Source organism: Palaemon carinicauda, chromosome 1 (assembly GCF_036898095.1).
Source record: "Palaemon carinicauda isolate YSFRI2023 chromosome 1, ASM3689809v2, whole genome shotgun sequence".
In the NCBI taxonomy this organism is placed as follows: Eukaryota; Metazoa; Arthropoda; class Malacostraca; order Decapoda; family Palaemonidae; genus Palaemon; species Palaemon carinicauda.
The window spans coordinates 65,497,128-65,509,575 of NC_090725.1; the positions used below are offsets into that span (position 1 = coordinate 65,497,128).

Below are 12,448 nucleotides of genomic sequence, written 5' to 3' on the forward strand. Positions count from 1 at the left end.
TACCCGAAAATCGATCGAAATTTTCAAAATAATTTTGGCCCGAAAATCAGCCGAAATTTTTGAACAAATTTTTGGCCCGAAAATTGGCCGAAATTTCCGAAAAAATTTTGGCCCTAAAATCGGCCGAAATTTCGAAAAAAATTTTGGCCAAAAAATAGGTCGAAATTTTCGAAATAATTTTGGCCCGAAAATCGGCCAAAATTTTCGAACAAATTTTCGGCCTGAAAATCGGCTGAAATTTCCGAAAAAATTTTGGCCCGAAAATCGGCCGAAATTTCCAAAAAAAAATTCCCCCTCTGATTGGCCGGCTTTAAGGAGGCCTCTGATTGGCCGGCTGAACGGAGGCCTGTGATTGGCCGGCTGAACGAAAGCCTGTGATTGGCCGGCTGAACGGAGCCTCTGATTGGCCGGCTGAACGGAGGCCTTTGATTGGCCGGCTGAACGGAGGCCTCTGATTGGCCGGCTGAACGGAGGCCTCTGATTGGTCGGCTGAACGGAGGCCTCTGATTGGCCCGCTGAACGGAGGCCTGTGATTGGCCGGCTGAACGGAGGCCTCTGATTGGCCGGCAGACCGGAGGCCTGTGAGTGGCCGGCAGAACGGAGGCCTCTGATTGGCCGGCAGAACGGAGGCCTGTGATTGGCCGGCAGAACGGAGGCCTCTGATTGGCCGGCTGAACGTAGGCCTCTCATTGGCCGGCAGAACGGAGGCCTCTGATTGGCCGGCGGAACGGAGGCCTCTGATTGGCCGGCTGAACCGAGGCCTCTGATTGGCCGGCTGAACCGAGGCCTCTGATTGGCCGGCTGAACCGAGGCCTCAGAATGGCCGGCTGAACCGAGGCCTCTGATTGGCCGGCAGAACGGAGGCCTCTGATTGGCCGGCTGAACGGAGGCCTCTGATTGGCTGGCTGAACCGAGGCCTCCGATTGGCCGGCTGAACGGAGGCCTCTGATTGGCCGGCTGAATCGAGGCCTCTGATTGGCCGGCTGCCTCTGATTGGCCGGCTGAATCGAGGCCTCTGATTTGCCGCCTGAACAGAGGCCTTTGAATGGCCGTCTGAATCGAGGCCTCTGATTGGCCGGCTGAATGGAAGTTTCTGAATGGCTGGCTGAATGGAGTCTTTTGATTGGCCGGCTGAACCAAGGCCTGCGATTGGCCGAAATTTTTGACAATTTTTCGGCCCAAAAATCGGCCGAAACTTTCAAAAAAATTTTCGCCCATAATTCGGCTTAAATTTTCCAAAAAATATTGGCCCAAAAATTGGCCGAAATTTTCGAAATTTTTTTGGCCCGAAAATCGGTCGAAATTTTCGAAAAAATGTTTGACTCGAAAATCGGCCGAAATTTTCAAAAAATTTTTCTCCCCTGATTGGCCGTCTGAAAGGAGGCCTCTGATTGGCCAGCTGAATGGAGGCCTGGGATTGGCCGGCTAAACGGAGCCCTGTGATTGGCCGGCTGAATGGAGGCCTCTGATTGGCCGGCTGAACGGAGGGCTCTCATTGGCCGGTTGAAGGGAGGCCTCTGATTGGCCGGCTGAACGGAGGCCTGTGATTGGCCAGCTGAACGGAGGCCTGTGATTGGCCGGCTGAACGGAGGCCTCTGATTGGCCGGCTGAATCGAGGCCTCTGATTGGCCGGCTGAATGGAGGCCTGTGATTGGCCGGCTGAACGGAGGCCTGTGATTGGCCGGCTGAAGGGAGGCCTCTGATTGGCCGGCTTAATCGAGGCCTCTGATTGGCCGGCTGAACGGAGGCCTCTAATTGGCCAGCTGATTCGAGGCCTCTGATTGGCCGGCTGAACAGAGGCCTCTGATTGGCCGGCTGAATGGAGTCCTTTTATTGGCCGGCTGAACCAAGGCCTGTGATTGGCCGAAATTTTTGACAAATTTTCGGCCCGAAAATCGGCCAAATTTTCCGAAGAAATATTGGCCCGAAAATCGGCCGAATTTCCGAAAAAATTTTAGCCAAAAAATCGATCAAAATTTTCGACATAATTTTGGCCAGATAATCGGTCGAATTTTTCAAACAAATTTTCGTTTCGAAAATTGGCCGAAATTTCCGAAAAAATTTTGGCCCGAAAATCGGCCGAAATTTCCGAAAAATTTTGGCACGAAAAGCTGCCGAAATTTCTGGAAAAATTATGGACAAAAAATCAGTCAAAATTTTTGGCCAGAAAAATTGGACAAAATTTTAGAAAAACATTTCGGCGCGAAAATCGGTCAAAATTTCAGAAAGATTTTCGCTAAAAAAATCGGTCAAAATTTTTTTTTAAAATTTTCTGCCCGAAAATTGTCCTAAATTTTCGTGAAATTTTTTTACTCAAATTTCGGCCGAAATTTTCGAAAAATTTTTGGCCCTAAAATTGGTCAAAATTTTCGAAAAACTTTTTGGCCCTAAAATCGGCCGAAATTTCCAAAAAAAATTTGGCCAAAAAATCGGTCGAAATTTTCGAAAAAATTTTGGCCCGAAAATCGGCCGAAATTTTCAAACAAATTTTCGGCCAGAAAATCGGCTGAAATTTCCGAAAAAATTTTAGCTGGAAAATCGGCCGAAATTTCCGAAAAAATTTTCCCCCTCTGATTGGCCGGCTGAACGAAAGCCTGTGATTGGCCGGCTGAACGGAGGCCTGTGATTGGCCGGCTGAACCGAAGCCTCTGATTGGCCGGCTGAACGGAGGCCTCTGAATGGCCGGCTGAACGGAGGCCTGTGATTGGCCGGCAGAACGGAGGCCTCTGATTGGCCGGCTGAACGGAGGCCTGTGATTGGCCGGCAGAACGGAGGCCTCTGATTGGCTGGCTGAACGGAGGCCTCTGAATGGCCGGCTGAACCGAGGCCTCTGATTGGCCGGCTGAACGGAAGCCTCTGATTGGCCGGCTGAAGGGAGTCCTCTGAATGGCCAGCTGAACCAAGGCCTGTGATTGGCCGAAATTTTCGTCAAATTTTCGGCCCAAAAATCGGCCGGAATATTCAAAAAAATTCCCTATCCGAAAATGGGCTTAAATTTTCAAAAAATTTTTGGCCCAAAAATAGGTCGAAATTTTCAAAATATTTTTGCCCCGAAAATTGGCCGAAATTTTCGGACAAATTTTCAGCCCGAAAATCGGCCGAAATTTTCGAACAAATTATTGCCCGAAAATCGGCCGAAATTTCCGAAAAAAATTTTGGCCAAAAAATCGGTTGAAATTGTCAAAATAATTTTGGCCCGAAAATCGGCCGAAAGTTTTTAACAAATTTTCGGCCCGAAAATCTGCCAAAATTTCCGAAAAAAATTTTGGCCCGAAAATCGGCCGAAATTTCTAAAAAAAATTTCAGCCTTAAAATCGGCCGAAATTTCCGAAAAAATTTTGGACAAAAAAATAGGTCGATATTTTCGGCACGAAAATTGGCCAAGATTTTAGAAAAAAATTTCGGCACAAAAATCGGTCAAAATTTTAGAAAAAATTTTCGGCCCAAAAATCGGTCGAAATTTTAGAAAAAAATTTCTGCCCGAAAATCGGCCTAAATTTTCGAAAATTTTTTGGCTCGAATTTCGGCCGAAATTTTCGAAATATTTTTGGCCCAAAAATCGGTCGAAATTTTCGAAAAAATTTTTGACTCGAAAATCGGCCGAAATTTTCAAAAAAATTTTTGCCCCTGATTGGCCGGCTGAAAGGAGGCCTCTGATTGGCCAGCTGAACGGAGGCCTATGATTGGCCGGCTGAACGGAGACCTGTGATTGGCCGGCTGAATGGAGGCCTCTGATTGGCCGGCTGAACGGAATTCTACTTCGATCCCTTGATCAATCCCATCTCTCATCGGAATACTGTTAAAAGTGAAACTCTTCTACCCGATGATGATGAGGTAAGTTCTGCTTTCTGTAATTTTTGGGGGCGTGAAAGTTAAAAGCTTGAGATATTTGTTTTTAAGGATTGATGAAACTTGAAAGTTACACAGCTAAGTTGGAAAAGGTCAAAGAAAAGTATATAAATGGGAAGGTAAAAGTAATGCACCTGAAGTTGAAGGGACTCTTCAAAGAATGTTTAATACTGTCCGAATTGTGCTATTTAAGTCACATAAGTGGTACCTCTTCTAATAGATTTTCCATCTCTTATCCCATTATACTATCATTTTTGAATAACTAGTATTTATTTATATATTAGAGAGTGAAATTTTATGGTAGAGTAAATATTGGTAAAATACATTCCATTTATTGATTTAAAGCAACCATTCCTTTCCGTGACTATCATAATAACAATAGAATAGATCAAACCAATCATTGGATTATAGCATTCTTCAAAACCAGACGTGTAATAATAGTTGAACAGATTTTGTTAGAATGATTCAAAGGCACTGTAGAGTGATCCTTAAAGGTTCCCAGGGATCCAAACACTCATTTATCGTAACTTTGTTCACTGGCTTATTCCCAATAGGCTTAGAGGAAATCTTTCCTTTTTTAGCTCAATTATTATTTATTTTCAATATGTTATGGTTTTAGTCTCATTTTGAAGCTGTGTAATTTTGATTTTAAAGAAGGTACGGTGAAATTTGTTTAGAAAATCTTATATTTTGTAGAGCCAGGTTAGGCATAATAACCTTAGAAAGGCCCCCAACTTGAAAGTTTTTTTTTCTTTTTTCAACATCAAAGGATGAAGTTAGCATAATATCATTGGGTCATAAAGGTGTTAAAAATGCTACCAATTTTTTTTTTTTTTTTTTTTTTTTTTTTGACATTGTATATAATTTTCTTTGCGTTTGCAGGACTTCGAACTACAAGATGATGTTGAGCCATTACTGAAGGAGTGGCAGCTGTATGATGATGCTACAGCAAATGGAATAGCATTGCTATGGAGCCCAAGGCCATTCAATATGCGTTCAGGAACAATGAGGAGAGCCATTGATGTTCCTCTTGTGAAGACCTGGTATCGTGAGCACTGCCCACCTGGACAGCCAGTAAAGGTAATAGTTCTTGTTACAGCAGTATTCTGTGTAAATTGATTACAGTATTTTCATCTACAAATGAGTACTGTATTGGTTCACATTTTGCATTACATATGTAAACCATATTTGAGCTTTTTCCTTGATAATTATTGGAAGTTTCTCTTTTGAAAATTGAAGTCCCTCGTTCTTTATTGTTAAAGATTCAAATCAAAAGAAATCTCTTGGTTCATACTTGCGGTAAAGGGGTCATCTCAAGATTTTTATCTTTATGGTCTCTATAAATAACTTGTTTTTCTTTTTACAGGTAAGGGTGTCCTACCAGAAGCTGTTGAAGTACTTTGTCCTCAATGCTCTTAAGCACCGTCCACCCAAAGCACAGAAGAAACGCTTCCTGTTCCATTCCTTCAAAGCTACCAAGTTCTTCCAGACCACCACCCTAGACTGGGTTGAAGTAGGTCTCCAAGTATGTCGACAGGGTTACAACATGTTAAAGCTCCTCATTCATCGTAAGAACTTGAACTACCTCCATCTGGATTACAACTTTAATCTCAAGCCAGTGAAAACTCTGACAACCAAAGAGCGAAAGAAGTCAAGATTTGGAAATGCGTTCCATCTCTGCAGAGAAATTTTAAGGCTAACAAAGTTAATTGTCGATGCTCACGTACAGTATCGACTGAACAATGTTGATGCTTTCCAGTTAGCAGATGGCTTGCAGTACATTTTTGCTCATTTTGGTCAACTCACTGGTATGTATAGGTACAAGTACAAGCTCATAAGACAGATTCGTATGTGTAAGGATCTCAAGCATGTAATCTATTACAGATTCAATACTGGACAGGTAGGCAAAGGTCCTGGATGTGGATTTTGGGCTCCAGGCTGGCGAGTTTGGCTTTTCTTCATGAGAGGCATCACCCCACTGCTTGAACGGTGGCTTGGAAATCTTCTGTCCCATCAGTTTGAGGGTAGACACAGCAAAGGTGTTGCCAAAACAGTCACCAAGCAGAGGGTAGAATCTCACTTTGATCTCGAACTAAGAGCCTCTGTCATGCATGACATCTTGGATATGATGCCTGAAGGTATCAAGCAGAATAAAGCCCGTACCATCCTGCAGCATTTGTCAGAGGCATGGAGATGCTGGAAAGCTAACATCCCATGGAAGGTTCCTGGTTTGCCAACTCCCATTGAGAACATGATTCTCTGATATGTGAAAATGAAAGCTGATTGGTGGACGAACACAGCTCACTACAATCGGGAACGTATACGAAGAGGTGCAACAGTAGACAAGACTGTATGCAAGAAGAACATGGGCCGCCTCCCCCGTTTGTATTTGAAGAGTGCGCAGGAAAGGCAGCACAACTATCAGAAGGATGGTCCATACATTAGTCCTGAAGAGGCTGTGGCCATTTACACCACAACAGTTCATTGGCTGGAGTCTCGTCGCTTTGCTCCCATACCTTTCCCACCCCTCTCCTACAAGCATGACACAAAGCTACTGATATTAGCTCTGGAGAGATTGAAGGAAGCCTACAGTGTGAAGTCCCGTTTGAATCAATCTCAGCGTGAGGAACTTGGACTTATTGAACAGGCATATGATAACCCTCACGAGGCACTCTCTCGTATCAAACGTCATTTGTTGACGCAAAGAGCTTTCAAGGAGGTTGGCATTGAATTTATGGATTTGTATAGTCATTTGATCCCTGTGTATGATGTGGAGCCTTTGGAGAAAATAACAGATGCCTACCTAGATCAGTACTTGTGGTATGAAGCTGACAAACGTCGCCTGTTTCCACCATGGGTGAAACCTGGAGACTCTGAACCACCACCTCTCCTTGTGTACAAATGGTGCCAGGGAATCAACAACTTGACTGATGTATGGGACACAGCTGATGGTGAATGTAATGTAATGCTAGAGTCCAAGTATGAAAAGCTCTATGAAAAGATTGATTTGACCCTACTGAATAGATTGCTGCGACTCATTGTAGATCACAACATTGCTGATTACATGACTGCAAAGAACAACGTTGACATCAATTACAAGGACATGAACCACACAAATCGTTATGGTATAATCCGAGGCCTTCAGTTTGCATCCTTTATTGTACAGTATTATGGGCTCGTCATGGACTTACTGGTACTTGGTCTTAAGCGCTCAGCAGATATGGCTGGCCCTCCACAGATGCCCAATGATTTCTTGAACTTCCAAAATGTAGCTACAGAAACGCAGCATCCAATCCGTCTTTATTCCAAGTATATTGAAAGAATTCATATCTTCTTTAGATTCACAGCTGAAGAGGCCAAGGATCTCATTCAGCGATATCTTACAGAGCACCCATATCCTAATAATGAAAACATTGTGGGGTACAACAACAAGAAGTGCTGGCCTAGAGATGCAAGAATGAGGCTCATGAAGCACGATGTAAATTTGGGACGTGCTGTTTTTTGGGACATCAAAAATCGATTGCCTCGATCTGTGACCACCATCAATTGGGAAAATTCATTTGCTTCAGTTTATTCTAAAGATAATCCAAATCTGCTTTTCAACATGGCTGGGTTTGAGTGCCGCATCCTACCCAAGTGTCGTATGACGCATGAAGAATTCAAGCATAGGGATGGTGTATGGAATCTCCAGAATGAAGTCACGAAGGAGCGAACATCGCAGTGCTTCTTGCGAGTAGATGACGAGTCCATGCAGAGGTTCCACAACCGTGTAAGACAAATTCTCATGGCATCTGGTTCCACCACATTCACTAAAATTGTCAACAAATGGAATACTGCCTTGATTGGATTGATGACATACTACAGTGAGTCCGTTGTCAACACCCAAGAACTATTGGACCTGTTGGTGAAATGTGAAAATAAGATCCAAACTCGAATCAAAATTGGTTTAAATTCTAAAATGCCTTCAAGATTCCCACCTGTTGTATTTTACACACCAAAAGAATTAGGTGGTCTTGGTATGCTTTCTATGGGTCATGTTCTCATTCTGCAGTCAGATTTACGATGGAGTAAGCAGACAGACGTTGGTATCACACATTTCCGTTCTGGTATGAGTCACGATGAAGATCAGTTGATTCCTAACTTATACAGATATATACAACCTTGGGAAACTGAGTTTTTGGATTCACAAAGAGTTTGGGCTGAGTACGCATTAAAGAGACAAGAAGCTACAGCTCAGAATCGTAGATTAACACTTGAAGATCTTGAAGACTCGTGGGACCGAGGTATTCCAAGAATAAACACCCTCTTCCAGAAAGATCGCCACACACTTGCATATGACAAAGGTTGGAGAATTAGAACAGAATTCAAGCAGTTCCAAGTACTTAAGCAGAATCCATTTTGGTGGACTCATCAGAGACATGACGGTAAACTGTGGAATTTGAACAACTACCGAACAGACATGATTCAAGCATTAGGAGGTGTGGAAGGAATTTTGGAGCACACACTTTTCAAAGGGACTTACTTCCCTACATGGGAGGGTCTGTTTTGGGAGAAAGCTTCAGGTTTTGAAGAAAGTATGAAGTATAAAAAGTTGACCAATGCTCAGAGATCTGGTCTGAACCAGATTCCCAATCGACGTTTTACTCTTTGGTGGTCACCTACGATTAATCGTGCAAATGTGTATGTAGGTTTCCAGGTACAGCTTGATTTGACAGGTATTTTTATGCACGGCAAAATTCCCACCCTCAAGATTTCCCTTATTCAGATTTTCAGAGCTCATTTGTGGCAAAAGATTCACGAATCTGTGGTGATGGACTTGTGTCAGGTGTTTGATCAGGAGCTTGATGCGTTAGAAATTGAAACTGTCCAGAAGGAAACTATTCATCCCAGAAAGTCCTACAAGATGAACTCTTCCTGTGCTGATATTCTCCTGTTTGCCGCTTACAAGTGGAATTACTCCAAACCTTCCTTGTTAGCTGACTCGAAAGATACCATGGATGGCTCTACCACACAGAAGTATTGGATTGACGTACAACTAAGGTGGGGTGACTATGATTCACATGACGTGGAACGTTACGCTAGAGCCAAGTTCTTAGATTACACAACTGATAACATGTCTTTATATCCTTCTCCCACTGGTGTGCTAATTGCAATTGACTTAGCATATAATCTTCATAGTGCATATGGAAATTGGTTCCCTGGTGCAAAGCCTCTGATACAACAGGCTATGGCGAAAATTATGAAAGCAAATCCCGCCTTGTATGTGTTGCGAGAACTTATCCGTAAAGGTCTTCAGCTGTATTCTTCAGAGCCTACCGAGCCCTACTTGTCTTCACAGAACTATGGAGAACTTTTCTCAAATCAAATTATCTGGTTTGTAGATGACACCAATGTGTACAGGGTTACAATCCATAAGACATTTGAAGGAAACTTAGCAACAAAACCCATTAATGGTGCTATCTTCATTTTCAATCCTAGAACAGGTCAGCTGTTTTTGAAGATTATTCATACATCTGTATGGGCAGGTCAGAAACGTCTTGGTCAGCTAGCCAAGTGGAAAACTGCAGAAGAAGTTGCTGCTTTGATTCGATCCTTACCCGTAGAAGAACAGCCTAAACAGATTATCGTAACTCGAAAGGGTATGTTGGATCCACTTGAGGTGCATTTGTTGGATTTCCCTAACATTGTGATCAAGGGTTCAGAATTGCAATTGCCTTTCCAGGCCTGTTTGAAAGTAGAAAAGTTTGGTGATTTGATTCTTAAAGGTACAGAGCCCCAGATGGTACTGTTCAATTTATACGATGATTGGTTGAAGAATATTTCATCGTACACGGCATTCTCGAGGTTGATTTTGATACTAAGGGCTCTTCATGTAAATAATGACAGAACTAAAGTCCTCCTGAAACCTGACAAAACTACAATCACAGAACCTCATCACATTTGGCCGTCACTTTCAGATGAAGACTGGATTAAGGTGGAAGTGCAGTTGAAAGATCTCATTCTGGCAGATTATGGTAAAAAGAACAATGTCAACGTTGCGTCGCTGACTCAGTCCGAAATCAGAGATATTATTTTAGGTATGGAAATCAGTGCTCCTTCTGCCCAGAGGCAACAGATTGCTGAAATTGAGAAACAGACTAAAGAGCAGTCACAGTTGACTGCAACCACCACCAGAACTGTTAACAAACATGGTGATGAAATCATCACTTCTACCACCTCCAACTATGAAACTGCAACATTCAGCAGTAAGACTGAATGGCGAGTTTGAGCCATTTCCGCAACCAACCTCCACTTGCGTACTAATTACATTTATGTGTCCTCTGATGATATTAAGGAAACCGGTTTCACTTACATCCTCCCTAAGAATGTTTTAAAGAAATTTATCATCATATCTGATCTCAGAACACAGATTTCAGGCTACTTATATGGTATCAGTCCATCCGATAACCCACAGGTAAAAGAGATCCGTTGCATTGTAATGCCACCGCAATGGGGAACGAATCAGATGGTACACTTGCCTCACAAATTACTCAATCATGAATTTTTGAACGAATTAGAGCCTTTGGGGTGGATCCACACGCAGCCTAATGAATTGCCTCAACTTTCACCACACGACATCACAACTCACGCAACTATAATGGCCGATAATAGTACCTTGGACAACTGACCGCACCATTGTTATAACCTGTTCGTTCACCCCCGGTTCATGTTCTTTGCAAGCGTACAAGCTCACACCGTCAGGCTTTGAGTGGGGTCGTAACAACAAAGACATGGGCAACAATCCTAAAGGTTACCTTCCCTCTCATTATGAAAAAGTTCAAATGCTGTTGTCTGACCGATTCTTGGGTCTGTTTATGACTTCACTGCAGGGTTCCTGGAATTACAACTTCATGGGGGTGCGTCACGACCCCAACATGAAGTATGACCTACAGCTGGCCAGCCCCAAGGAGTTCTACCACGAGGTCCATCGACCCGCTCACTTCTTGAATTTCTCCTCCTTAGATGAGGCTGACACTGCTGGAGCAGACAGGGACAATTCCCTTGAGTAATGTGGAAGGTGATGTATCCTGGGTCTGGTATGGTTCATAGCTGTATTTCACATGAACAAATATGTTCATGTGACTATTGTAATCTATAAAGTCTTTATTTTTCTTCATAGTTAAGGAGTGATTGCCTGTTTTAATTTACATTTTGTTTTTCATGGTTTTTGGATTATATCAGATTTTCTTTTAATCCAACCTATATTCTTGTAATATATGAAATATTTGAATGTGATAATAAATAGGATTTTTTATAAAATGATTCTTGACTCAATCCTATGGTTATTAGTAGTGTGGTTTTGGGTGTAATTGTTATGTTCATGAAATTTGATTATGGTAAGTGAAAGGAAAGTTTGGACAGTACAGTATTAAAGAGTATTTGGAATTATGAAACACCCACCCCAATATACTGGCATCGAATAAGAGGGGATAATATGTCTTTAGTAAGAGGGGACCATGAAGCTAGTAGCTATTACTTAGAAGTTATAACAATGATGGAAAGTAAAAGAAAATCTTTAAATGTGTTTTTCTCAAATTTTACTTTTTTTCATTTCAAATTCTATGTACAGCACTAGTTTTCTACATAATTTGAAAATTCAATAAGATTTGTATTTGCTTGATTCTGGTATATTTAAAGCTAACTTGAAAGAAAGTTTAAAATTTTCTCAATTGCTCATGTTCACTAGCAAATACTGATTATTTTTATTTCCAAAAAATGTGAGAGATATTCGAAAAATAAAAAACAACTCGACTCAAAGTAAAATAGGGGGGAAAATTTGTTATATACAATCAAACTGTCTGAATGCCAACAGTGTAGCTGACACATACCCTCGCCCTCCAATACCCTTAGGCATTTTTATTTCAGATTTTGCAGTTAACACTAGGTTTTGTGCTTAAAGCAGCTCACATGCTCCCACCAGTTCCCTGCAGTTATTTTAGCTTTCTTTATTTCAACAATAGGTTTCTCCTTTACGTCAAAAAGCAGCAAAGGGCTCAATATATCCAGTATTTACTCCAAAATATATTTTAAACTTCTAATACTCATGCCTTTGTCTTCATTCTAAATCTAGTCTTTTGCTTTTGTATTGCCTTTTTGATTACATATCTTGGTAGTCAATCAAAGACCAAAAATTGTAAGACATTTTTAATATGTAATATCCAATAGTTGTAAACAATACGAATAGGTAGAGACGTCAATGCAAAGATCTGGATGTTGAACCACTGTCCTTGGCCTACTCATACTCGTGTGTTATTAGAGTTCATATTCCTTCCCCCATAATTTGCAACATGAACTAACTTTAGCTAGATCTCTTAATAAGGGATTCAGCAACCACATATACATTGATGTGTTAGGTAGCAGCACTTGCATATCCATCATAATTTATTTGAAGCTATTACAATCAGGCACACCTAAGTATAATTTGAACAAAGTGGTTACAAAGTAAGCAAATTAGTTGTCACTGGTTTCACCCTTTGTTTTATTTGTAATCTAGTGTTCTACTGTAGGCTTCAGATTGGGGAATCTGCCAGCAAAGATAGCTAGCTAGATGTCCAGACAT

At 41.8% G+C, this 12,448-nt stretch overlaps 1 protein-coding gene across 1 annotated transcript; it reads left to right on the forward strand.

Moving 5' to 3' along the window:
• Positions 1 to 3,747: 3,747 nt before the first annotated feature.
• LOC137645897 (pre-mRNA-processing-splicing factor 8-like) lies at positions 3,748 to 11,148 on the forward strand (the record flags this gene model as incomplete). Its single annotated transcript, XM_068378969.1, is given in 4 exon segments — positions 3,748 to 3,834; positions 4,732 to 4,929; positions 5,216 to 10,501; positions 10,503 to 11,148. Coding segments are annotated over 4 exon segments (5,967 nt in total), but the record flags the coding sequence as incomplete, so codon positions are not given.
• Positions 11,149 to 12,448: the final 1,300 nt, after the last annotated feature.